The 23,651-nt window shown below is 49.1% G+C and overlaps 1 protein-coding gene across 22 annotated transcripts in view; it reads left to right on the forward strand.

Annotated features, from left to right (window-relative positions):
- EIF4G1 (eukaryotic translation initiation factor 4 gamma 1) overlaps positions 1-23,651 on the forward strand; it is a 980,016-nt gene that overhangs the window by 946,726 nt on the left and 9,639 nt on the right. For all 22 annotated transcript variants that reach the window (XM_078666154.1, XM_078666151.1, XM_078666155.1 and 19 more), the window contains one exon: positions 1,600-1,734. In XM_078666154.1, coding sequence (XP_078522280.1) covers positions 1,600-1,734 — 135 coding nt within the window. The remainder of the gene's footprint in view (positions 1-1,599; positions 1,735-23,651) is intronic.

The raw sequence follows: 23,651 nt of genomic DNA on the forward strand, positions 1-23,651 counted from the left end.
GCCTGTTGAGTCCAATCCCGGATCCGACCGCGAGAGCCTGCGTGGGACAGCTCGCGCCTCCATCCTGGTCGTCGAAGACAGCTCCTGGTCCACGTGGCTGCAGAGTCAAGCGTCCACTCTTCACCTGATCGCGACGACGACATCTGGTTCCACTCCAGTCACTGGCTAGTGACTGTGAACATTGTCCCCTCTGCTCAGGTCTCCTTCAACAATCCACCCTTGGATTGCACCGGACATCTTCCTCCTGGTCGCCTGCAGCATCTTTTCTTTCAGGCTCCATAGACTTCAACGCGAGAACCCGACGCACTTTGACACCTGTGCACCCGTGGGTGAGGTAACACGAGCATTTCGGTGCTCAAGGGTAGTTTAACTGTCCTAGTGTCCAGTTCCACAGTCGTTTTAGTCCTACCTAGTCAGGATTGTCCGTACTCACCTTTAACTTGAACTGTATTGTCCATAGACGTTGTTACGCATCTCGCGTGCGAGTTCACACTCTGCACACGCGTTCCGTGGGCCTCCTATTACTTACCTGAAGTTAGTATAGCGTGGTCCCATCGATCCTACAGCCTCTGGACAGATCCATTCCTTTTATCGACTCTCACATTCCACTTACTTAGTATATGGTTTGTCGTGCCCCTAGGGCACCATTGTAATTTTGTGCAACTTGTCGTATTTTTCGTAAGAGATTGTCATGTGCTTAGCCCTCTGACCTCATAAAGAGTTCAGAGGTGTTGTTGTTAATAAATATACTGTTTATTTTCATAACAACCTGTGTGGTGTCCTTTCCTCTGGTATTCAAGGGGTTATATTGTGGTAAAACAGCTGGCTTCACATGCCAAAAGAGTTTAGCCTAAGACTGCTTTGTCCATGCTACCATTAGGATAGCTGGTCTATAAGGTTGACTTACAACCAATCACCATAAGGGTTGTTTGGACTGATACAAGGTGATCACTAGAACTAGTGAGCATCATACATCAGGCCAACTTCTCACATTGTGCACATGTCCAGGAGAAGTGGTGGGTTTGCTATTACTTCCAATCTCAAAGGTTTGGGCTAGCAGTGCCCTACCAGTCTGCAGTGGTCGACTGGAGGACTTGTTTTACCTGGGGGGGCCTTTAGGGTGGCACAATCAGTGGTGCAACCCTTTGGGTACCCCAGTAACTTACATGACCTGGTTAACAGGGTATCATTTACTAGGGACTTGCAGGTAACTTAGCCATTTCTAATTTGGTGTAGCCAATTTGACATGCATGTTTAGGGCTGTGGCACTGAGGTCTGATTAGCAGACCTTAGTGCACTGAGTCGAAAAGCCAACAGCATCAGTTGAAAAACGTTGTGGTGACCATACTGTCATTTCCTTACAGCTCATATCTCCTTTGTTTATGAATGAAAAAAAACATTAAGTAAACTTAATAGCTTAGACTGAATGTCAAATAGCAGTATGTGTGATGCAAAAATAGAACTTGTTACATTTTCCTTGTCGTGAAACTGATGCAATGAGTTTGCAGATTTATGGCAGATAACTGACTGCAAACTGGAGTGTTTATGTAATGCCCTTCCAGTATGATTAATCTATTTGCATTCATTCTTCCCCAACAGAAAGTGGAGTACACCTTAGGAGATGAGACTGAGACACCGAGTCGAAAAGAGTTGTCATCTGATGACCTTTACAATCAAATGGAAAAACTACTGAAAGAAAACCCCAACAACCAAAGAATATTTGACTGGATCGAGGTGGGTTCCAACATTTGGAAGTGCTGTTGTAGTTGGATATAATCTTTATGATTATGTAATTGTACCAGAAGTAGGTATCTGAATTGTGTTCTGATTTTCTAGCCTTGATCTTTCTTACCTTTACATGATTAAATCATTTCCTGTTCTAACTAAGTCCCACGTAACCTTATTGCAAAAATGCCATGTGTGCACTGTTAAATTATGAAAACTGTGAGAAGTTGGCCTGATATGCAGTGCTCACTATTCTAGTGATCACTATGTATCAGTCCAAACAACCCTTATTGATGATTGGTTGTAAGTCAACCTTATAGACCAGCTATCCTAGTAGCATGGATACGAGCAGTCTAAGGCTAAGACTCTAGAGGGCGTGTTAAGCCAGCTGTTTTACCATCACATTACCCCTTGAACACCAAGTGAAAGGACACCACACAAGTTGTTATGAAAATAAACAGATATTTATTTATAACAAGACTACCTTGAACTCTTTATGAGTCAGGGAGCTAAGCACATAACAAAACTCTTACGAAAATACTTTAAGTCGCACAATTTACACAAATGCCCTAGGGGCACGAAAAACCATATACACAGTAAGTGGAATGCGAACTTGCTAGCAGGTAAGTAATACTTTTCTAGACTTAGGAATCGCTAGGCCTACAATTCTAAACACTGGGATTAGATGCAGGAGGCCTGTGGACGTCGTGTGCAGAGTGGGAACTCTCGCGCGTAAGGCGGGAAAAAGTCTATGGAGGCTAGCAGTTGCAAAGTTACTGTTCTCGGGCGAACCCGACTAGGTGGGTCGAAAACAAGAGTGGATCCGAACACTTAGGGTGTTGGACTATGCTGGAGCACCGGAGTACTCGGGTTTTCTAGCCCAGGGGCTGCGGCTGCATAGGGTTGAAGTTGCGTCGGAAACCCTCATTGAAGATCCAGGAGCCTGAAGGAAGAGTTGCTGGCAGGCGGCCAGGGAAGAAAGTTCGGAGTGATCCAAGCCTGGATCAGGGAAGAAGAAACCTGTAAGCAGAGGGGACCAAGTTCTGAATCACTAGCCAGTGATTTGAGTGGGCACCAGGATGGCACCGGACGAAGTCACCATAGCCAGGTGAGTGGGCGCTGCTGGGCTCTGCAGTCTCTCGGACCAGGAGGCGTTGTCGGCGACCAGGATGGAGGTGCGAGCTGTCCCACGAAGGTTCTTGCTGTCTACGTCGCTGGACCCAGGATTGGGCAACAAGTCTTGGCAAATGCAAGGCCCACGTGGTGGACCTAAAATGGCGTCTTGGGTGGACCAGGAGGGTCCAGGGTGCTCCTCTGTTGGAGGGGAGCAAGGGCTAGTCTGGAGCAACCAGACCAGCAGTAGTTGGCGTCGTGAAGGGGTCACTAGCCAACGGGCAAGCGACCTGGACAACGCGGTTGGCAGCAAAGAGCAGAAGGGCCCCACGCAGATCTCGTGGATGCAGGGGGGCTGAACTTCGGTGCTGGAGCTGCTCAGGGTCGGGGCTTCTCTTACCCCAAAGCACTCAGTCGAGGGTCACTCGGTGGTCGTGCTGGACAAGCGTCGTGCAGTTCTGAAGATGGCCGGTCCCTCGAGGTCTCGTCGCACCCACGGATCACAGCTGGGCTGATGATGTAGGTTGAGGTCAGAGGTGCCAGGGAAGCCAGTTCTCGTCGTGCTGGAGCAGTCTTGATCCGAAGGAGAGACTGGCAACAAACCGCGATGCTTGGTTGGTGCCTGCTGCTGCAGGGTGACTACTCCTTAGTCACAAGGGAGAATCTTGGGAAGAAGTCTTGAGTTCCTTTCGTGGAAAGTAGTTTCAGGATTCAAAGATGATCTGATTTGGAAGGGGGCCAGTTCCTACCTTTATCCTGCAAAAAGGGGCTGGCACGCGACTAAGTCCTGCCCTATGGGTGGGACTAGGAGGGGGGTGGTTACACCCCTCTCCTTTGGCGGGCTTTCCCCAGTCCAGGGGCTGGAGTGCCCCTGGAACTGGTTCCAGCCGGCCTATGCACAGTGAGCACCAGGGTGCCACTTGCAGTCACCTTCCTCTAAAGCCCTGCCTACCTAGGATACACAAAATCCTGTCTGGCACCGCCCCTGGCAGGAAACACTTTGTCCTTGCCTCCTGGGCTGGGAGGACTCCCAGCAGCAGGAGGGCAGACTTGTGTCTCGGTGGCAGCATCCATTTTGTGGAGCTAAGGCTCTGTCTGACTTTAACCGGGGTTACAGGTTACATACATGTCGTGTCCCTCTAGAAGGGTGGAATGCTAACCCCGTCGCCAGAATTGGCGAGGGGTTAGTATTCCAATTCGTATGACACCTTACTCGACATGTTTTGATAAAGCGATACCAGAGTTGGCACATAACCGCGAGGATTATAATGCACTTAAGAGTATACGGTATGCGATATCATGGAAACGGCTAAGGGATGGATCCCGAAAGCCGCAGACAGGCTCAGCACATGCCAGAGCACTATCTCACACGATTCCAAGCACTCTGCCTTCAGGATTGTTAAGGCCTGCCATAGGAGTGACTGATAGGAGATCTGTGTGTCCATTTTTAGGGTTAGCTATAGGTATACTATATCTAAAGCAAAGGGTGATTACACCATCTTGCCCCAGCTGTCGTGCAGCCAGTTGTCAGATCTGGATGGCCAGCCAGGGGTGGCATAATACATGCTGCAGGCCCTGGTTACACCTATGCCCTGGGTACCTAAGGTACACTGTGCAGGGACTGATAAGGTGACTCAGTATCCAATTAGATATGTACCTAGGGTACATGGAATCCATTTTACAGAGAGAGCAGTAGGCCTGGGGTCCTGAATAGCAGGGCCCCAGGTCAACTAAGTCAGAAAACCAGCAAAACACCAGGCAAAAAGTTGGGGGCAACCATACTCTCAAAGTCCCCAAAAGGTTCCAAAAAAAATCCTCCGGGGCTCTCTGAACCTGAGGTACTGAGAACTTCTGGCACCACCATCTTCTCCTCAGTTTAAAAAGATGAAGGCTTGTTCAATAGATTTACCCCTTAAGAGGACCTCACCGCATCCACGTCTACTAAGTGAAACATGACAACCTATCTGCAAAGTATCCAGCAAGGACAGTGCCCATCGAAGACTCAACTATAAATTACTGTTGAGTTTACAGTGCACCTTAAAGCTGCAATACTCCTCCAGCATACATTCCGTAGCAAAGTCCTGCTGAATGTGAAGGTGCTTGAAACTGAACCAGAGAAAATCTGGCCCAGATGACCCATTTGGTGTGACATACAGTCCAGGACAATTAAAGGTGTACAATGTCAGACCAGAGCACGAGAGAATGGTTACCCCCCTTCCTGCGCCCCAGAACCACAGCTGTATTACTGCATTTATCTTCTTTTTACAAACTGATCTGGTGACTTGTTTGTGTAACTAGTGGCAGCAGGGCATGCCTCCAGCCAATCTGCACGCAATCACGACGAAGGATGGATAAAAGTGAAGTTGCAGAAAAATATGTAGAAAAAAAGCGGTTAACCAAGGTGTGCATTCCCCCATCTCACCACAATTGTTATAACCACAGCCCTACCTAGGGATTGCACCCGTCGTAAGAAAAGAAATATTCATCAGAAGAGCGCTTGAAGATTTCGAAAACACTTGAAAAAACATCAAAGTTCATCGCATGGGGTTCGAATGAATTACATGCACTAACAGCAATTGAATTTGAGAACTTTTTAAAGACTGAGACATTCATTTATTAAACAAACAAAGATGGAATGTATTTTGTACTGCAGAATTGTATTCTGGGCAATGTAGTCCTTTTTTGCAACTAAGGCGGGAAGGAACAGGAAGCTTTAGGTTTTGAGCCAATGGGAAGAGAGAAAGCAGGGGTGCAATGATTTAAGAACGGGAGGAAGGGAAACTCTCTAACAGCTTGGAGTAATCAGGATGAGGAAGGGAGACGCTTCAACAGTCAAGCAGGTATGCGTAATGGTGGGAGACTTAGATATTTGGGATCTTGAGGACGCGTGTAATAGGGATTTCTAGCTGTAAACGGGTTAATGTCAGATCGAAATAAAAATGTAGCATTGCTCATGCTTTCAAATTTACAGACTTGACGTTAAAAAGGAGGGGTTTTCCTCAGAGAAACTACGAAACAGTTATGAACACAGAAGGTTAGAGAGTGGAGGGGTGGGAGTAACACTGTGACCAATTCATTTTATAAACAGTGGATTTGAAAATGGGATTACATCCTGAGCAGGGAGGCACGAGATGGGAAGCTTCATTAAACAAGAGGGAGACTCAGTGACACTATGCAGTTTGCAGTAATGTTTTTATTATACATGCAAAACGGAGGAAATGAAATTGAGGAATTTCGTTGTAACATTGTGCACGCAGTAAGAGAATTGTCATTAATTCATTCATGCTTATGTTTAATTTGTAGTGACCCCCGACGAAGGGCACATGGCAGCCCGAAATGCATTGGGTATCTTTATATGAAACATTAAAGACTGCTTGCGATGAACTTTTTGCATCAATCATATTCTTTCTATAAGGCCTGGATAGGCACAGTTTGAATATAAGAAACTTGGAAATTGGCATACTATACTTCGAGTGTTGAATATCTGGATAAAACGGAGATAACAAAAAGTTGATTTAGAAGAGTTTAAACATGTTTAAAGCTTGGTATACTGTGGATTAAAGCTAAAAGTTGCTTAACGAATAAGGTGCACGCAAAAAGCGGCACGAAGCTGTGCATTTGGCTTCAGGGGCTTCACAGTCCCTCATCTCTCATAGTTAATGTCAGACCAGAGCACGAGAGAATGGTTACCCCCCTTCCTGCGCCCCAGAACCACAGCTGTATTACTGCATTTATCTTCTTTTTACAAACTGATCTGGTGACTTGGTGGTCTAATGTGTTCACTGTAGGGGGCCTGTGTGTGCCCTCATGGTTACAGGTTAAAATCCCATCTGGTCTACTCAACCTTTAATTCTGACATGGATAAAATGAGTACCATTGAGCTGGGAAAAATAAGCATCTGTTCTCTGCTAGGGAATTTCCATGTATAGTCCTAAGCACTGAATAGTTCAGCCTGCCTGCGGGGACCCCGGAGCAGTTGGTCTAGATTTATTTGATTTTATTTTATTTTGAAAGTTTTATATAGCGCGAACAAGATCTTTGCAGATATCAGAGCGCTTTACAAAGTAGGGAATACCAACAAAAGAATGATTAACAGGTCCTTAAGTATATGGACATTATAGGTAGTAAGTGGGATGGGTAGGTGCGTGAGGGAACATAAAAGCACAGGTAAATCAATACTGCATGTATATGGTCAGGTAAGCGAATCAATAATACAGTTAAAGTACATGTCGTAGTGATCGATCAGAATAATACATGAAAAGCACATAATCGTAGGGATCGAGCAGAATAATACAGGAAAAAGACATAGTCGTAGAGGTCGGGGAGAAGAATACAGATCGGTGCAGAGACTTTGCATATATCTTAGGTGGAGATTTTCGCCTTTCTTCAAGAAGTCCTGTAAAGACACTTATGAAAAAGATAGATAATGCAGCCTATATATCTAGGTTGCAATTGCCAGATTCTTCATCAAGTCAAAAAAGGGCCAATACATTAAATATGAATATAATTTGGGATGCTTTGGAAATAGTACAAATCTCCTTCTTAAACCCCCTTTTTGTGATAGAGAAAAGAGAGAGAGAGCTGGACAGAGTAGCCCCATAGGCTGTCATGAATAAAATAGAAGCTATGCTTTTAAGAAGCCAGAGACCACCAGTATTTCATCATGCCGTGGCAGTTACTTCACTTTTTTTCTGCCTTCTGCTGACAGGACTCTGAAGCATTGAGCTAGACTTTTTTTTATATTTTGTTTCTCAAAAAATATTAGTGACTTCTACAGTTCTTTTTGCCTTTTCTACTTTTTCTGTGATGTTTTTTGACAGATAACAGGTATTTGGTAAATCAAAATGCCTTTTAAGTGTCCTCGCTGTGGCAGGAAAAAAGGCAAAAACAGACCCCCATGAGGTCTGCATCATCTGCCTTCCTTCCACTCAGCTTCCTGAAGCCTGTGGCATCTGCAGGAGATTTTCCAGGCACACGCTTAGCGATCGAGAGAAGATTTGCAGTGCGCCAGCAAGCACAATCTGCTAATGGGACTTCAGAGTGAGGGGAAGATCAGTTGTGCGAAAGTTTCCTCTTTCTGCATGGCATGCCCCACTTTTTTCTGAATTGCTGATGTTGTTTGACTTGAGTGTACCTTGGGCTCCTGCTAATCAGGTACCCAGGGCCTATGTTGCTTCATAAAATAGCATTGAAGCCTAAATCCAATTGGCATCCCTGGCCAAAGGTTAGACCCCTGGTAAATGGTACCACGGGTACCCAGGGCCCTGTGACCAGGGAAGGCTCCTAAGGGCTGCAGCACTTATTGTGCCACCCTTCGAGGCCCTGTTCCTTTTCACTCACTGTTAGAAGGTGGTTCTGACACTATGCGCCGCCCGGATTTTTTGCTTTTTTGAGCACCTAATTGTTTAGCTTTTACTATGGGGGAGCCTCATAAGTTGGGACTCGCCCACAGTGAACTCAGGATGTAAGACTGCATGGGGATTTTACTGGTGTCCCCCTGGCTTGACCAGGCCACTGCACAGCAGCTGGAGTAAGGGACACCGGGCTGGTTCCATGCGTGTGCACACATGTAGGGGCTGCGCAGGGGAGATTCCTAGCGTGCGCAGCCAAGGAGCAGGTACAGATAGACTGGTGTGGCAGGACTTATGCAGAATGTGGTGGTGACATGGAATAGGCTTTATACACTGGGAAGAAACATGCGAGGAAAAGTCAGTGTGTTTTACTGTTTTTTACTTCATGAATCCCCTATGGGGATGTGGAGCCCATGGGCTAAAGTAACTTTCAAACGGCCTACAGATTCCAGACATGCACTAAGATCCACTGTAATGGATGTGAAAAGGAGTATTCTGCAGAGTCCAAAGTCATATTTGTACTGCTTTTGGGTCATCCAGGACTGTCATATTTCTCTGAGCCAGCCATAACCAGACCCTGGCTGAGGGCTGACCTCAGCTGGATGGATAGATAACCTTTCTTCCACAAGCTAAGGCCTCCTCCCCACGAAGAGAAGGTGGGTGGGGGGGGGGCTGGCTTTTTCAGAAACCATGTGGCCAGAGACCCTGGACGCTGCCATTTTGAACAAACCCAGAGGCTGGACAAGGATGGTAGCAGGGGCAGGGAAGTGATGTGTCGCTGTTTGATAGGACAGAGACTTCCTGCCAGCCCCCTACTCAACTTTTAAAAAGTGCTTGCACAGGAAGAGAAGCTCTCTGGGGTATGGTCTGCTTAGGCAGAAGGTGCTGGAGCCTGGCAATGGGCAGTTGGAAGGAGAGACCCCCTGACTGTCACCCTGGGCCCTAACAGCGCAAGAAGAAAAACCCAGGACCCGTGCGCAGAAGCAGGGAGAAGAGTCTCAGGAGGAGAGCCAGGCGAAAGGCTGACGCAGGGCGCCAATGAAGACCTCTCCCTACAGAATGCACCCTATTGGGGACCCGGAGGGCGAAGGAGTGCGCTCCCAGTGGCTGGGGCGCACCACCAGGAGCAAGAAGACTCGAAAATGGGGACGATTGGACCCCCAGGAGCTGAGATATAGTCCGGCGGAAGGTAGGCGACCATTGACCTCTAAGAAGACCAACGACTAAGCACGTGGGGCTCCGCCGCCGGTCTGAGATGCCCTGGGGTGGGTCAGGAGCTGCCCCCAAGGAGAAGGGAAGCCGGGGAGCGCTGTTGCACTTCCTGTGAAGTTTCCCTGCAGGGGGGCCAGGAGCCCACCCTGGCCCCCACGGAAGTTGGGAGGAAGGGGGGGTGGGGACGCCATCGCGCCCGGCAAAATAGAGGAAGCGGGGAGCGATGTCGCGCTCCCGCGATGTGGGGCCCAGGACCCCGAAGTAAAGCCGGGGGTGTTATCGCGCCCAGAGTGAAGGCTGCCCCCCTACGGGGTGCCAGGCGCCCACCATGGCCCCCGGCGAAGATGAGACCCGATGGGGAGCGCCAGCGTGCTCCCCGCGAAGAGGCGGGGCAAAGCCGGGGGGCGCCGTCGCACCCCCCTGTGAAGATGGCCCTAGCGGCCTGGGACCCCATCCCCAGGCCCCAGAAGGAATGAGAGGCCGGGAGAGTGCTGCCGCAATCCCCCACGGTCCAGCAGACCAGAGGAAGAAGCTGCGGCTGCCCGCTAGAGCGGGCAGACCAGAATTTCCCAGCAGACTCCGGCAGCACGTGAGGGTGCTGGCCGAGCAGGTAAGGGGCAGCCAGGGGTAGGCTCCCCCGACTGCCATCCATCAAGAAGGCACTCTGGTGTCCCGGGTGGGACTGGGACCCTGAAAGAAGAATGGGGGCACGGGTGGGACCAAGCACTCTAAACCCCTGATCAGCTAGGGGTGGGCTCCCCGAGCCGTTACAGTACCTGGGGCTCCGGGTGGGACCGGGCCCCCACCGAGGCCAAGGAGCGGCCGGAGGCTCACATCGCGGCTCTCCCCTTAGCAGCGGGAGAGCCGCTCATCAAGTATGCGGCAAAACCCATAAAGCCTTGCAGGCCAGGGCCGGCCTGCAAGGGCAACCCAGAGGAGTCCCTCCCTAAGTCACATTGGGACATGAAAGGAATAACCCCTCAAGGGCTCAGTCTGCATTGAACACCTTCTGGGCTGGAACTATTGTTCTACATCTGAGGGTGTATGGAGAAGTGCATCCAGGAGTGAAGGGCTCAGTCGGGGATTTCTGGAGAAGGGCATCCCCTAGAGGTGAAGAGGTGTAATTGCACCAGAAATCCTTTTACTAATGTTATTTCTTTTAGAGGGACTGAAGGTCACGTGCAAAGTGAAGTACTGGTGTACGGTGATGTCATAAGCAAAGTGGGGTTATGTTGGCAGACATTCCTGCTAGGGTGTCTGGCTGTGTAGTCGTAACCCTGGATTTCATCTGCACAAACCAGTACGGGGCCACCCATCCGACTGGATCAGGTGGTGCTAGACTCTCTCCCCTGTCTCTCTTTGGAGTCTTATACGGCATTGGCTCTTAGAGTTAAGTCTGGGTCGCCGGTTGACCCGCTCAAGCCACCAATGTTCAGAGACCAGACTTTTGCTCGCCCGGTCTGCGACTTGATCAACATGTCGCTTTCATCTGGCCAGGTGCCTTGGAAATGGAAGCATGCGGTAGTCATGCCCATTTTGAAAAAACCATCTCTCGACCCTACAAAATCGGAAAACTACCGCCCGATTTCGCTTCTCCCATGGCCAGCCAAACTCGCGGAGGTGCATGTTAACATCGCCCTCACTGACCATCTGTCGCGAGCCAACATTCTGGATGATAACCAGAATGGTTTTCGGGCTGGCCACAGTACGGAGACAGCATTGTTATTTATGGTCGAGCACCTGCAGGCAGTTCTGGATGCAGGTCAAACGGCGGCGCTTGTTTTGTTAGACCTAAGCGCCGCCTTTGACACGGTCTCCCATGAAATTCTCCTGCAGCGTCTTGAGGAGATAGGGGTGACCGGCACTGCACACCAGTGGTTTCGTTCGTTTCTCAGTGATCGGTCCTTCTGTGTGGCGTCCCCGCCCTATCAGTCCAAATGTCATCCTCTGTCTCTTGGGGTCCCGCAGGGTTCCTCGCTGAGTCCCACGTTGTTTAACATCTACGTAAGGCCGCTGGCTGAGGTTGTGAAGCTCTGTGGTATGACCATGGTGTCATACGCAGATGACACCCAGCTAGCGGTCACGATCAGCGGGGACTCTGGGGTGGATGCCCCAAGATTCAGAGAAGGACTTAGGGCGGTGGCTGGTTGGATGACGTCCAACTGTCTCCAACTTAACGCCAAAAAAACGGAGGTGATGGTCTTTGGGAAACGGACGGACCTATGGGGAGCTACCTGGTGGCCCCCTGAGTTGGGTCCCACCCCCAGTCCGGCTACGGAGATCAAAAATCTTGGTGTCTGGCTGGACCCTTCCCTCAACTTTGTTGGCCATACCAAAAGGACGGCGGCGTGCTGCTTTGGCATTTTGCGCAATCTGCGACCTGCCCTTAAATATTTTGATGCCGCAACCCGTCAACTTGTGGTACAAGCAACGGTTTTAGCTCGGCTGGACTATGCCAGCTCCCTTTTTATAGGGTTAAACCAGGCCGAGCTAACCCGACTTCAAAGAGTACAGAACGCAGCGGCCAGAGCAATCGTAGGTCTTCCTAGGTTTTGCTCGGCCGGTCCAACTTTGCGAGCCTTGCATTGGTTACCCGTCAGGCAGCGGATCCATTTCAAAGTATTGTGCATATCTTTTAAGATTCTGAAGGGCCTACCACCTCCCTTACTGTGCCAACTTTTGTGCCCTTACATCCCGGGCCGCACTCTGCGTTCGTTGGACCAAGAATTAGCGGCAGCCCCTCGGTTCAAACTCAGTCGGGCGGGGGGTCGCTCTTTTAGGGTGCGGGCAGCTGCACTCTGGAATGCTCTTCCCTTGAAATTCCGGACCCTTGGCGACTTGCTTTCTTTCCGCAAGGCCGCCAAAACTTTTCTGTTTTCAGAGCTTTGTTAAAATTCATACCCCCCATTTTTAATAATATTTTCTGTGTCCTGTTGTGTTGTGTTCGCTACCTTGTCGGTGCGCCGGGACGCTCCTTCGCTGGAGCAGCCGTGCGCAATACAAATACTAATAACATAACATAACATTCCTTTAGGGGATGTAATTGCAATGCTTTCTAATGATCCATAAATGGGTTGAGTACTGTCATTCTAAAGTGTGCATAAACATGTATTCTTGCTGCTGCACTTAGGTGAAAACCCTAGACTGCCAGCCATTAAGATATAGAGGTGCATACTTTATGGTCAGTAGGAGATGCTCAGTCAGGATCATGTCACCAAGGCAGGTGTACCCCTTTTTATTAATGCTTGTTGAGGTAATATGGGGTGGGTCGCCACTGGAATGGTGCCAATGCTCAGGGCCCACGTTCCTGGTTATGTTCAACTAACTGCATTGTGGGCAAGTTTATTTATTTTATTTATTCAAAGTTTTATATAGCGCGAACAGGATCCTTACAGATATCAGAGCGCTTCACAAGACAAGTCAACAGAGATAATGGGAACAATATAATAGTCAATAACATGGTAATAACATGGATAATAAAACATACATAAAACCAATCCATATACAATCAGGTAAGGAAATAATAAAGGATAGCACAAATCATTGATCACTACAGAGGTGTTTAGGTGGATCAGAAAACCAACGTGTAACATATCTTGGTCGGTAGTAAGAGAGTAGCGTAATAGTGCCCCCATCAAATAGAGTATAGTGCCAAGGGATAGGGTGAGCAGTGGTATACGGTAATGCAGAGTCTCTGAACCAGCATCTATAACGATCAGGAGATCTTGGCCAGAAGGATTGTTTTCACCTCTTTCTTGAAGAGTGCAGTGGAGGAGATCGGTCTTGTTTCAGGAGGGAGCGCATTCCAGATCCTGGGTGCCATTCCTGAGAAGGAGCGCTTGTAAGTTTTCACTTTCCGGAATCTACGAGGTTTCAGGAGTAGATTTTTTGTACTCCTATTGGATCTCGAACCTCCTGATATAGACAGCTTTTGAGCGAGGTAGTTGGGTGCCTTGTGGTGCACGGCCGCGTGTGTCATAACTGCAATTTTTAGCTGTATTCTGGCTTCAAGAGGCAGCCATTTTAGCGACTTTAAGTCTGGGGATATGTGCGAATGCTTTCTAGAGCCTGTAATGAGTCTCGCGGCAGCGTTCAGGGAGGCTCTTAAGGGTGCTGTTGTGGATAGCGGGAGACCGCTGAGGGCCGCAATTCCGTAGTCTATTCGAGGGATGACTAAAGCTTGTACAGCAGTTTGGAAGTCTTTGGCCGGGAGGAAGGGTTTAATTTTCCTCAGCGTGTTAATTTGGAAATTAGCTGCTTTTGTGGCTTTGCTGACGTGCTGCTGCATGTTGAGCTTAGCGTCGAGTGTGATGCCTAGGGATTTCGCCGAGTCCACGATGGTGGGTTGGACATTGAGTGCTGTTAGGTTGTTGAGCCAGGTTTGGGTGGTGGAGATTTTCGCCGGGGGTGAGATGAGTAGGAACTCAGTTTTCAGGGCATTTAGTTTGAGGTGATTATCGGCCAGCCAAGATTGGGTGTTAATAAGTGTGGAATTCAGATGTTTGATGTCTTCCGGGGATTGTAACTTTAGATAGAGTTGTGTGTCATCGGCGTACATATGGAATTGAGCATTGGAAGCTTGAAGCAAGGTGGCGAGCGGTTCCATAACGAGGTTGAACAGTGTAGGGGAGAGGGTGGATCCTTGTGGAACACCTAGATCTACAGGCACAGGTGTAGATAGCACATTGTCGATCTTGAACCTCTGAGACCGATTGTGTAGGAAGGACGAAAACCACTTGAGAACAGTTCCCGATATCCCCATTCTAGTACTTAGCAGCTCTAGCAAGTTCTCATGTTTGACCGTGTCAAATGCTGCCGAGAGGTCAAGGAGGATGAGGAGGCAGGACTCATTGCGATCCAGAATTTGGAGGGCATCATCCATTATGTGTGTCATAGCCGTTTCCGTGCTATGTTTCGCTCTGAAGCCTGATTGATGAGGGTTGAGGAGGTCATATTGATCAATGTGTTTTGTTAGTTGGAGTTGGACACATTTCTCCAGCAGTTTGGCCAGGGTGGGGATATTGGTGATGGGCCGATAGTTGTTTAGGTCAGACGGATCAGCTGTAGGTTTCTTGAGTATAGGCGTGACTTGCCCCACCTTAAGGGAGTCTGGAATGTGGCCTTGTTGCAGAGAGCTGTTGATGATCTTGGTCCAGAGAGGGAGGAGCAAGGGGATAAAGTCTTTTACAGCATTAGCAGGTAGAGGGTCTGTGAGGTGATTAGAGGGCTTCAAGGTGCAGAGCAGTTTGTGTATTGCTTCTTCCGAATAGGTATCGAAGTGCTGCCAGGATGCCTTGTTTTTAGGTTGAGTGTCTGCCATTCTGGTGTGGTTGGGGTATCGGCTTACATCCATGATGAGGTCATTTCTTATGTTGTCAGTCTTTAATTTAAAGAAAGCGGAGAAGGCTTCACAGTGTGGGGTGTCATTTGTTGTGCTGTTTGATTGTGTGGGTTGTGCCTTTGTTTGGGTCTTGATTAGCTCAAACAGCTTTCTTGGCCTGTTCTTCGCTTGGTCCAACTGGCGGCTGAAGAAGTCCGACTTTGTGCGCTTTATTTTCCTAAAGTAGGCATTTCTCTTGTTAAGCTTTTTGAGATGCAGTGCTGAGGGGTCCGATCTCCAAGTGCGCTCTGCCATTCGCATATTACGCCTTTCGTCGTTGAGTCTGTCATCATACCAGGGGTTAGAAATTTTGGTGGAGGCTCTCTTCAGTTGCAGAGGGGCGACTTCATTGACTATTGTATTCATAGAGTCAAGGTAGTGGTCAGTCAGTGATTGAACATCTGAGGTCCCTGAAGGGGGAAGGAGGAGGTTGCCGATGTGGGGAGGTAGGGTAGAGGGGTTGAGATTCTTCAAATCCCGTTTCCATGTTTTGGTTTTGATTGGTTGAGTAGGGTTACGTTTAACTTTTTCGTTGATAAGAAAGGTGATAATGTGGTGATCTGACCAGTCGCAGGGTAGAATCGCCTCCAGGTGAATAGCGTTCTCTTTGGCAATGATGAGGTCGAGTATTGCGCCTTTGTCGTGTGTTGGTTTATCACATAGTTGGGTGAGGTCAAGCGCATTGAGGAAAGTTTTGAGACTATTCACCACGGTATCTTTCTGATCGTTCCAGTGAAGATTGAAGTCACCCAGGTAGACTTGAGTGGTCTGCCGACCGGCATTGGAAGTGATCAGGTCCATGAATTGTTGGGTGAATATGAGATTGTCACCGGGCGGGTGATAGATAAGATGTAAGGCACAGACTTGTTTGCCCTCACTGGTGATGTCGAGGCAGAGTAGTTCACAGGAGGAAAGGGAGGTTGATGTGCATACATGGGAGTAGTGGTATTAAACCCCCCCCCCCCCCCCACCCACTTTGCGGGAGGGGTGGAGATGTTATGCAATGTCACAAAGTAATTCCAACAGCTTATGTATATTTGTAAATTGGTGCATAATATTGAGTAGTGTGTGTTTAACAAATGCACTCTTACTTTTATAAAGCAAAGTACAGACTGGACAATCAACTGAGTGTTATTTCTGCTCACCTGCAAATAGCGATTACTAGCCCACACCACCTCCATGTAGTAAACCTCAGACTGCTCTGCAACGCTACCCTCCGAGTAGGGCGCTAGAATTGGGTGTTTGGTTTCCAGTGAAGGACAAATGTAGTCATGTTGTTTGTGCAGGCCTCACAGATGCTGCCTCGTTTTCCAACACACACTGCCTTTGCAGGCTTCATGTGTTGGTGCAGAACAAAGTGAAGAGTCGACATGGCACACGTCCCTGTGTACCATGCCTGCAAACCACTGCCCTGACATAGGTAAGTCACCCCTCTAGCTGGGTGCACTATGCCAGTGCTGAGGGTACAGGTGCATGAACCCTGTACCCCTACAGTGCCCAAGTCCATTCCTGGGCATTGTAAGTGCAGTGCTGCCATTAAGCGTATATAGTGCTGGGAGTTTGTCATTACAAACTCCACAGCACCATAATGGCTACACTGAAAACTGTGAAGTTTGGTATCAAACTTCTCGGCACATTATACCCACACTGATGCCAGTGTAGGATTTAATGTAAAATGCACAACAGAGGGCATCTAAGAGATGCCCGCTGAAATTCTACCAACTTCTCGTGTCCCGACTGAGTGGCTGCTTAGGCTACCACCAACAGACATGTTTCTCGACCCCTGGGTCGAGAGGCTGCTGCTCTCTGGTGGCAGAAATAATGCACATCCTGGGAGGAGGTACCAAGCCTCCTTCCTTGGAATGGGCAGGATTCACGAAGGGGAAGCTTCAAAGGCATGCGCCTCAGTGAGCCTCCCCAGACCATTTGCTGCTTTCAGCAACTGGTTCTATTGGGCGTGAGAACCGGTGGGGAAAAAAGTGAGGGAAAGAGGTGTGCCCACCTCTGCCAACTCCACCCCTCTGATGGGGGAGGCGTGGTGAAGCACAAATGAGTCCCCACCATCATGAGGACGGGGGGACCCAACCAACCTGTGACAGGCTCCTGCCCGTCCCACAGAGGGTGGCACAAGAGAGGGTGTACCCATCCCAGGGATGCACCCATTGGTCCCTGCACTTTACCTACCTGTAACACCCCTGAATCTAGTATTTAGGGGCACTCTGAACCTTGCTTCCTCAGATCCAGAAACGACAAGGACCGAACAGCTGTGCAGCCAGCTAACAAGAAGACGCCCACTGACTTGGCCCCAGCCCTACAGGCCGGTCTCCCCTCGAACCTGCTCCTGCGAAATCCCGGTGTGTCCTGTAGCCAGCAACCTCAAAAACCCAGGAGGTCCTGCCTGCTTGCCTTCCTTCACTTCCATAGACTGCTTCTCCCGTGAACACTGGATTTGTTCAACTGCAACCTCTGGCAGCAGCCGGAGAGCGCGAATCCAGCCCACTCTGCACCTGCTGAACCCAGCCCAAGCTTGATTGGGTAAACACCATGAGGAGGTCCCCCCCCCCCCGGCGATCCTGAAACGAGATCCGGCGACCCTCAACGTGCCTCAAGCCGACACCTGCAGCCTAAATCCAGAAGGCCACTCTAACCGTGACCCTGATCTGGTTAGAAGATACGACCCCAAAAGGCACACCTGCACCTGACGCCCCACAGCCTTGTGTGCCCAAACCGACCTCTTGAAGTGGTAGTCGCACCCAGAAGTCCTTTTTGCAAACCGGAGGTAACCCGTAGAAAACGGGGCACCCCACGTCGAAACAGCACTCTGCACCCGGCCGCCCTAGTGCCGCTGAGGGTGCACCCTTTGTGCTACTTTGTTTCCCCATTTGCCCTGACCTTAACCCTAGGAGCTTTGCTCTCACAACCCAGTGGCCTGCTTGCCAGCAGCCACCAACCGGAGGCCCCCTATCCCCTATTGGATAACATTGGGCCTCAACACTCTGCACCCGGCCGCCCTAGTGCTGCTGAGGGTGCAACAGTGCATCACTGACCCTGGGGGACCCCTGAGTCTAACCCCCAGAACCTTAACTCCCACAGTCGATTACTTGCCTGTGAACTGTTGACCTGTTTTTCCTCCCTAGGATAACATTGACAATTTTCTTCCAAAAAGTTTTTAAGTGTGGAAATCTAAAAATAATCTTTAAAAATTGCACAAATAATAAACGTATTTACTTAGCTGTTTGCAGGAAATGTCCCAGTGCTGTATCTAGGTATCCAGCACTGAGTTTGAAAAGTTACGGAATTTACTAAAGCCAAATTCATTTCAATTTGCGAAGTGTTGCAACCTACTGCATTCCCTGTAAATCAAAGTACAATTTATATTGCATTTTCAAACTGTTCTACATTAAGCAACTTATTACTGAAACGTATTTAATGCTCATCTGTGCAAGGCTTGCTTGATTCTAAAATAAAACAGTATATCTTTTTATACAAAAACAATTGGTCTACAGTTCAGTTCTTGAGTGTGTGAATTAATTTGCTGAGTGTGTGAATAAATTTGCTGACTGTGTGTACATCAAATGCTTAACACTGTCCTCTGATGGTGCCTTACTGCTTGACCACTCTACCACAAATAGAGAGTATGGTTCTATCTAACTTTAACACCTGCCTACCTCTGAGGTCACCTGGACTCTATACACACACAATACCTCATTTTGGTGTAGTATATATAGAGCCAGTTTCCTACACCTGGCCACAGTGCCTTCGGTACCATGGGTGCCATTTACAAGGGACTGACCTGCGGCCAAAGAGTGCCAATTGAGTTTTGTCTCATGGCAGTTTAGGTAAAGAGCATAGGCCCTGGGTACCTGTTTTGCAGGAACCCAGAACACACTCAAAGTAAATCAGCAGTTTGGCAAAAAGTGGGGGCCACAGTGCAAAAAGAGGGCACTTTCTTACAATCGTGCTCTGCATTAACATCTTGTGCACATTGGCCAAAAAGCAGCCTCCTGAAGGACTGTGAACTCATTTTCCAGGGTCTAAGCTGCAACCACTGCTTTGGCACACGGAGTTCATGCCCTGGACATCTGCCATGCAGCCACATTGGCGTCACTTTATACGTACACAAAGCACCATGGTCTGGACAGCCAGGTTCATCCGTTCAAAGTCCTCCAAGTAGGTACTGCTTTATTAATTCAAAAGGTGAGAAATCGTTGGTTTGAAGTCTATCGGGAGAACAAGTCACTTGCCCCAGTATTGGAACTTTCATAGATTCCCATGCTTTTGTATCATTCCCCGTCGTCGGAATGGGAGTCTCTGTAACAAAAATAACATAGCAGTAGGTACAAAAGAGAAAGAAAAAGGCCTAGGCCTCATTCCCTTTTGTAACATATCACCCTCTTTTTGTAAAAGAGACCAAACTTAGGCATCAGCCAATCAGAAGAGCCTCACCCCATAGAAACCTGAAGGAACCTCAGAGCCTCAGATTTTCTACCGCACATTGTGCTTAGGGAGTCTCCTTTGAGCTCTGCTCATTTCATCTCTTTTCAAAAGTTTTCTACAGGATTTCTCTTCAGGATTGTACAAGGATGGCTGACAAGGAGAAGGCCCTTTTCAAACTATGTTCCACCTGTGGCAAGAAAAGGGTGTTTGTGGAGGATAAACATAAGGATTGTATTTATTGCCTCTATCCGGATCATAAGGCAGAGGACTGCAAGATCTGCCGCACTTTTTCTACCAAGACCCTCCGGGATCGTGCTGGTAGACTTCTTACCTGGCTCCAAAAGCAGAAGGAAAGGAAACACGCAGTTTCCAGTGAAAGTGAGGATTCATCATCAGCTGTGTCAACGAGAAGGTTAGTCAAAAGGGGTAGGGGTTCCCCTTCTTCTGTGGAACATCCTTCTAAGGCCTCAAAAAAGACCTCCAGAGAGTCTGAGAGCCAAGGTCCAGGCGAATCTCCTCCCCATAGTGAAAAGGAGAGGGTAGGAGCATCTACGCCTTCTAAGGCTTTGAAGACTGATCCAGACTTCAAGAAACCTTCTTCCCAATCTTCTGACAGAAGTTCCAAGTCATCGACGATGAAGGCGTCGTCGACGGAGGCTCCGTCGACAAAGAAATTGAAGCCAAAACTAAAACTGGTTCCATCGACTGAACATTCGACGATAAAGGGATCGTCGACTAGGTTGGAAGCGTCGACGACAGCTACAACAGCGTTGACAGGAAGGTCACCGACGACTGCATCGTCGACTAAGGTGTCGGCGACGACTATGGCGGCGATGTTGACAACGACCGTGTCGTCGACGAGGGCCTCGACGACGACAACATTAACGACGACGACTGGCATGTCGACAATCTCGACGTTGACGACATCGACGACTCCAATCTCGTCGTCGTGTTCAAGTGTCGATGAGGCATGGTTCCTACTGCATTCACAGTACCATCATCGACTGGACCGTCGATCTTGGCATCGGAAAAAAAATCACTATTTCTTTGACAAGAATTACACCGGAGATGACCTCTCCTAGGAGGGTAACCCCCTTGCCACCAACTCCACTATTTGATGAGGAGGAGTCAGATGAGGAAGATCAGGACTAATATGGCTACGCTAACAGTCCCTCTCAACTTCTGGTCAAGTGTCCGGAGACGGACTCTGAAGGAAGGTATGACCAAGAAGATGGTGATCGTCATCAGGCTGCCCAATCACAGCGTTATGCAGGTCAAGACATGGTTTCGGTACCATCTTCTTTCCTGCAGGACCTGCATAAGATGCTGCAGGATTACAAATCTAAGGCTGCAGGGCCCGTTGCGGCTCCAGTTGCGCAAGCCGCGCCTGTCTCGGCTCCTGCCTCAGCAGCTGTTCCTGACTTACCTGCTCAGGTGTCCCCTCAGCCACAGGCATCAATTCCACAAGAGCCTTCCAGACCAGTAGACCACCATGATTATTCCTCGGATGAGGGTCATGAGTCGGATAATGAGACTGATCGAGCTACTGAATGGGATGAATAAATCATTCTGGACCCTCCATCTCCATGTCCGGATCCGGTGAATTCCCCGCCAGCGGATGTAGGGGGTTTTCCTCAGCTGATGGAGAGAGCGGCTGGCAGGTTCAAGTTGGCAATGCCTGCGGTGACATCAGAATGTTTATTGTATGATTTCAAGGAACCTTATAGGAAGACGACTAGGTCCATTCCAATAGTGCAACATCTGTGGGAGGAAGGCCTTAAGGCTATGAAACCCAGCAACGGTGGTGGTCCCTGTACTACCGCGTCTGGATAAAAAGTACAAAGCGCCTGAGGATGGGCCAGCAGCCTTAAAGGGCCACCCAAGACCGGACTGTTATTTTTCAAGCGGCACAGAGAAAATCCCGCAACCCCTCTGCTCCTTTAACAACTCCTCCAGGCAAGGAAGGAAGGAGATTGGACAATGCTGGGAAGAGATTCTCTTCAATGGCGAGTTGTTCTGGTGCGGGCAGCTAATGCCCTGGCAATATTGGGCAGATACGACCGCCAGCTTTGGTGTGATGTCGCATCGTTTCTGGATCAGCTTCCTCCAGAGTCGAAAGCGGAGGCAAAAAAGGTCTTAAAAGAAGGAGAGGTGACTTCAATGGAGATCATTGACTGCGCCATGGACATTGCCACGACGGCGTTTCGTTCGTTGGCTGGAGCTGTGGTCCTCCGTCGCCAGGGGTGGCTGAAGGCGACCTGGTTTCGACCTGAGATCCAGAATAGTCTTAGATCTTCCTTTTGATGGAGAAGCACTATTCGGGAAATTGGTTGACGACACTCTCCAGGACATCAAAAAAGACACTGAGACCGCCAGATCTATGGGTACGCTTCAGTACGGCAAAACTCCTTTTAAGGGATCCAGAGGCAGAGGTACAAACTACAGAGGATCTTATCAACAACAGAGATACTCATCCTACGGCTCAGGTTCCCAACAATACCGCCAGCCTTACAACAAAGGCAGGGCCAATCCTCCAATTACTCCAGGTCTTACAACAAAGGGCAACAGGCTCGCAAGGGACGTGATACGTCCAAGCGACAATAGCGGCCTCCTGGCTCTTCCTACTGTACCCTCCTCCAAGAAGACATCAGTTGGAGGCAGGGTCTCCCAATACCTTCAAAATTGGTCCAAGATAACATCGGACTGTTGGGTACTCAGCATCATTCAAAAGGGCCATACCTTGGAATTTACTCAAATCCCACCACCCAAGCCCCCTGCAGCCATTCCGTCGAAACACCTGCGTCTTCTGCGGCTCGAAGTTCATCAAATGCTCCTGAAGGGGGCTATAGAGCCGGTTCCCTCCGACCAAAGAGGACAGGGATTCTATTCCAGGTTCTTCCTGGTAAAGAAGACGCTAGAGAAATGGCGCCCCATTTTAGATCTCAGGGAGCTCAACACCTATCTCATCTCCGTGTCTTTCCAGATGGTCTCTCTTCAAGACATCTTGCGGCTGATCAATCCGAGGGATTTCATGGCCACACTCGATCTCGAGGATGCGTACTTTCATGTACCGATTCACCCAGCACACAGAAGGTTTCTACGATTCACAGTAGCCAAGAGCCACTTTCAATTCAGGGTTTTACCCTTTGGTCTTCGCTCAGCCCCGAGGATCTTCACAAAGGTGCTGGCGCCAGTAGCGGCATTCCTGCGAAGGAATCATTTTCAAGTCTTCCCCCTACCTGGACGACTGGTTGCTGAAAGCCCCGTCCAGGGAAGCAGCGCGGGACGCTGTTCAGGCTTTTACAAACCTGTTTCAAAATCTAGGCTCCACTTTAAACAAAGACAAATCATCTCTGGATCCGTCCAGAAAGGCACTTTTCCTGGGAGCCATCCTGGACTCAAAACTCTCAAAGGCTTTCCCAGCCCTAGAGAGGCAGGAAAAACTGCAGACCATGGCTCGGGGCTTACGAAAAGTCTTTCAGTACGCTGCTTCAAATCTCTGCTGGGGGTAATTTCATCATGCATACCTCTAATTCCTCACTGCAGACTGCGAATGCGTCCTCTGCAGGAACAACTGGACATCCAATGGAATCAGATTCATGGATCATTCGACGACAGGGTGACCGTCACTCCGACGATGAGGAGAGCGGCCCTGTGGTGGACAGACCAGAGAAACTTGTCCCAAGGTCTATCCTTCGTAAGCGATCCGTCTCCTCAAGTAGTGACAACGGACGAGTCATTGGAAGGTTGGGGAGCAGTGATGCAGGACCTGCATGTCTGTGGCCATTGGTCTCCTTACGATCGGCGGCTCCACATCAATCTCTTGGAGCTGAGAGCAATAAAACTGGCTCTACAAGCCTTTCTCCCTCGCCTAGGAGGTTCTCAAGTGCTCATCAGGACGGACAACACCACGGCCATGCATTACGTGAACAAGGAAGGAGGAACCAGGTCTCTTCCGTTGTCGCAGGAAGCTCAAGAGATCTGGGAATGGGCGATCCTTCATGGGATGTCGCTAAAGGCAGAACACTTGCCAGGAGTTCTAAACGAGAACGCCGACAGGCTGAGCAGGTTATCCTCAGTTAGTCACGAGTGGGAGTTGAACCAGCGACTTCTATAAGAGGTCTTGAGCCAGTGGGGCAAACCAGCAATAGATCTTTGCCACGCCGACCAACAAGAATTGCCGGTCTTATGCAAGCAGGCTTCACCACCGAGGATCATTGGGGAATGCGCTTTCGATAGCCTGGTCAAGGACATTTGTCTACGCCTTCCCCCCCATCTCATTGATCCCGAGGCTTATCAGGAAGATCAAAGTGGAACCATGCAGGATGATCTTGATAGCCCCTGCTTGGCCTAGACAGTTCTGGTACACGGAGCTCCATCTGTTGTCGCTTGCTCCTCCTCTCCCCTTGAGGACTATTCCAGATCTCCTTACA

Source organism: Lissotriton helveticus, chromosome 11, assembly GCF_964261635.1.
Source record: "Lissotriton helveticus chromosome 11, aLisHel1.1, whole genome shotgun sequence".
NCBI classification, from domain to species: domain Eukaryota; kingdom Metazoa; phylum Chordata; class Amphibia; order Caudata; family Salamandridae; genus Lissotriton; species Lissotriton helveticus.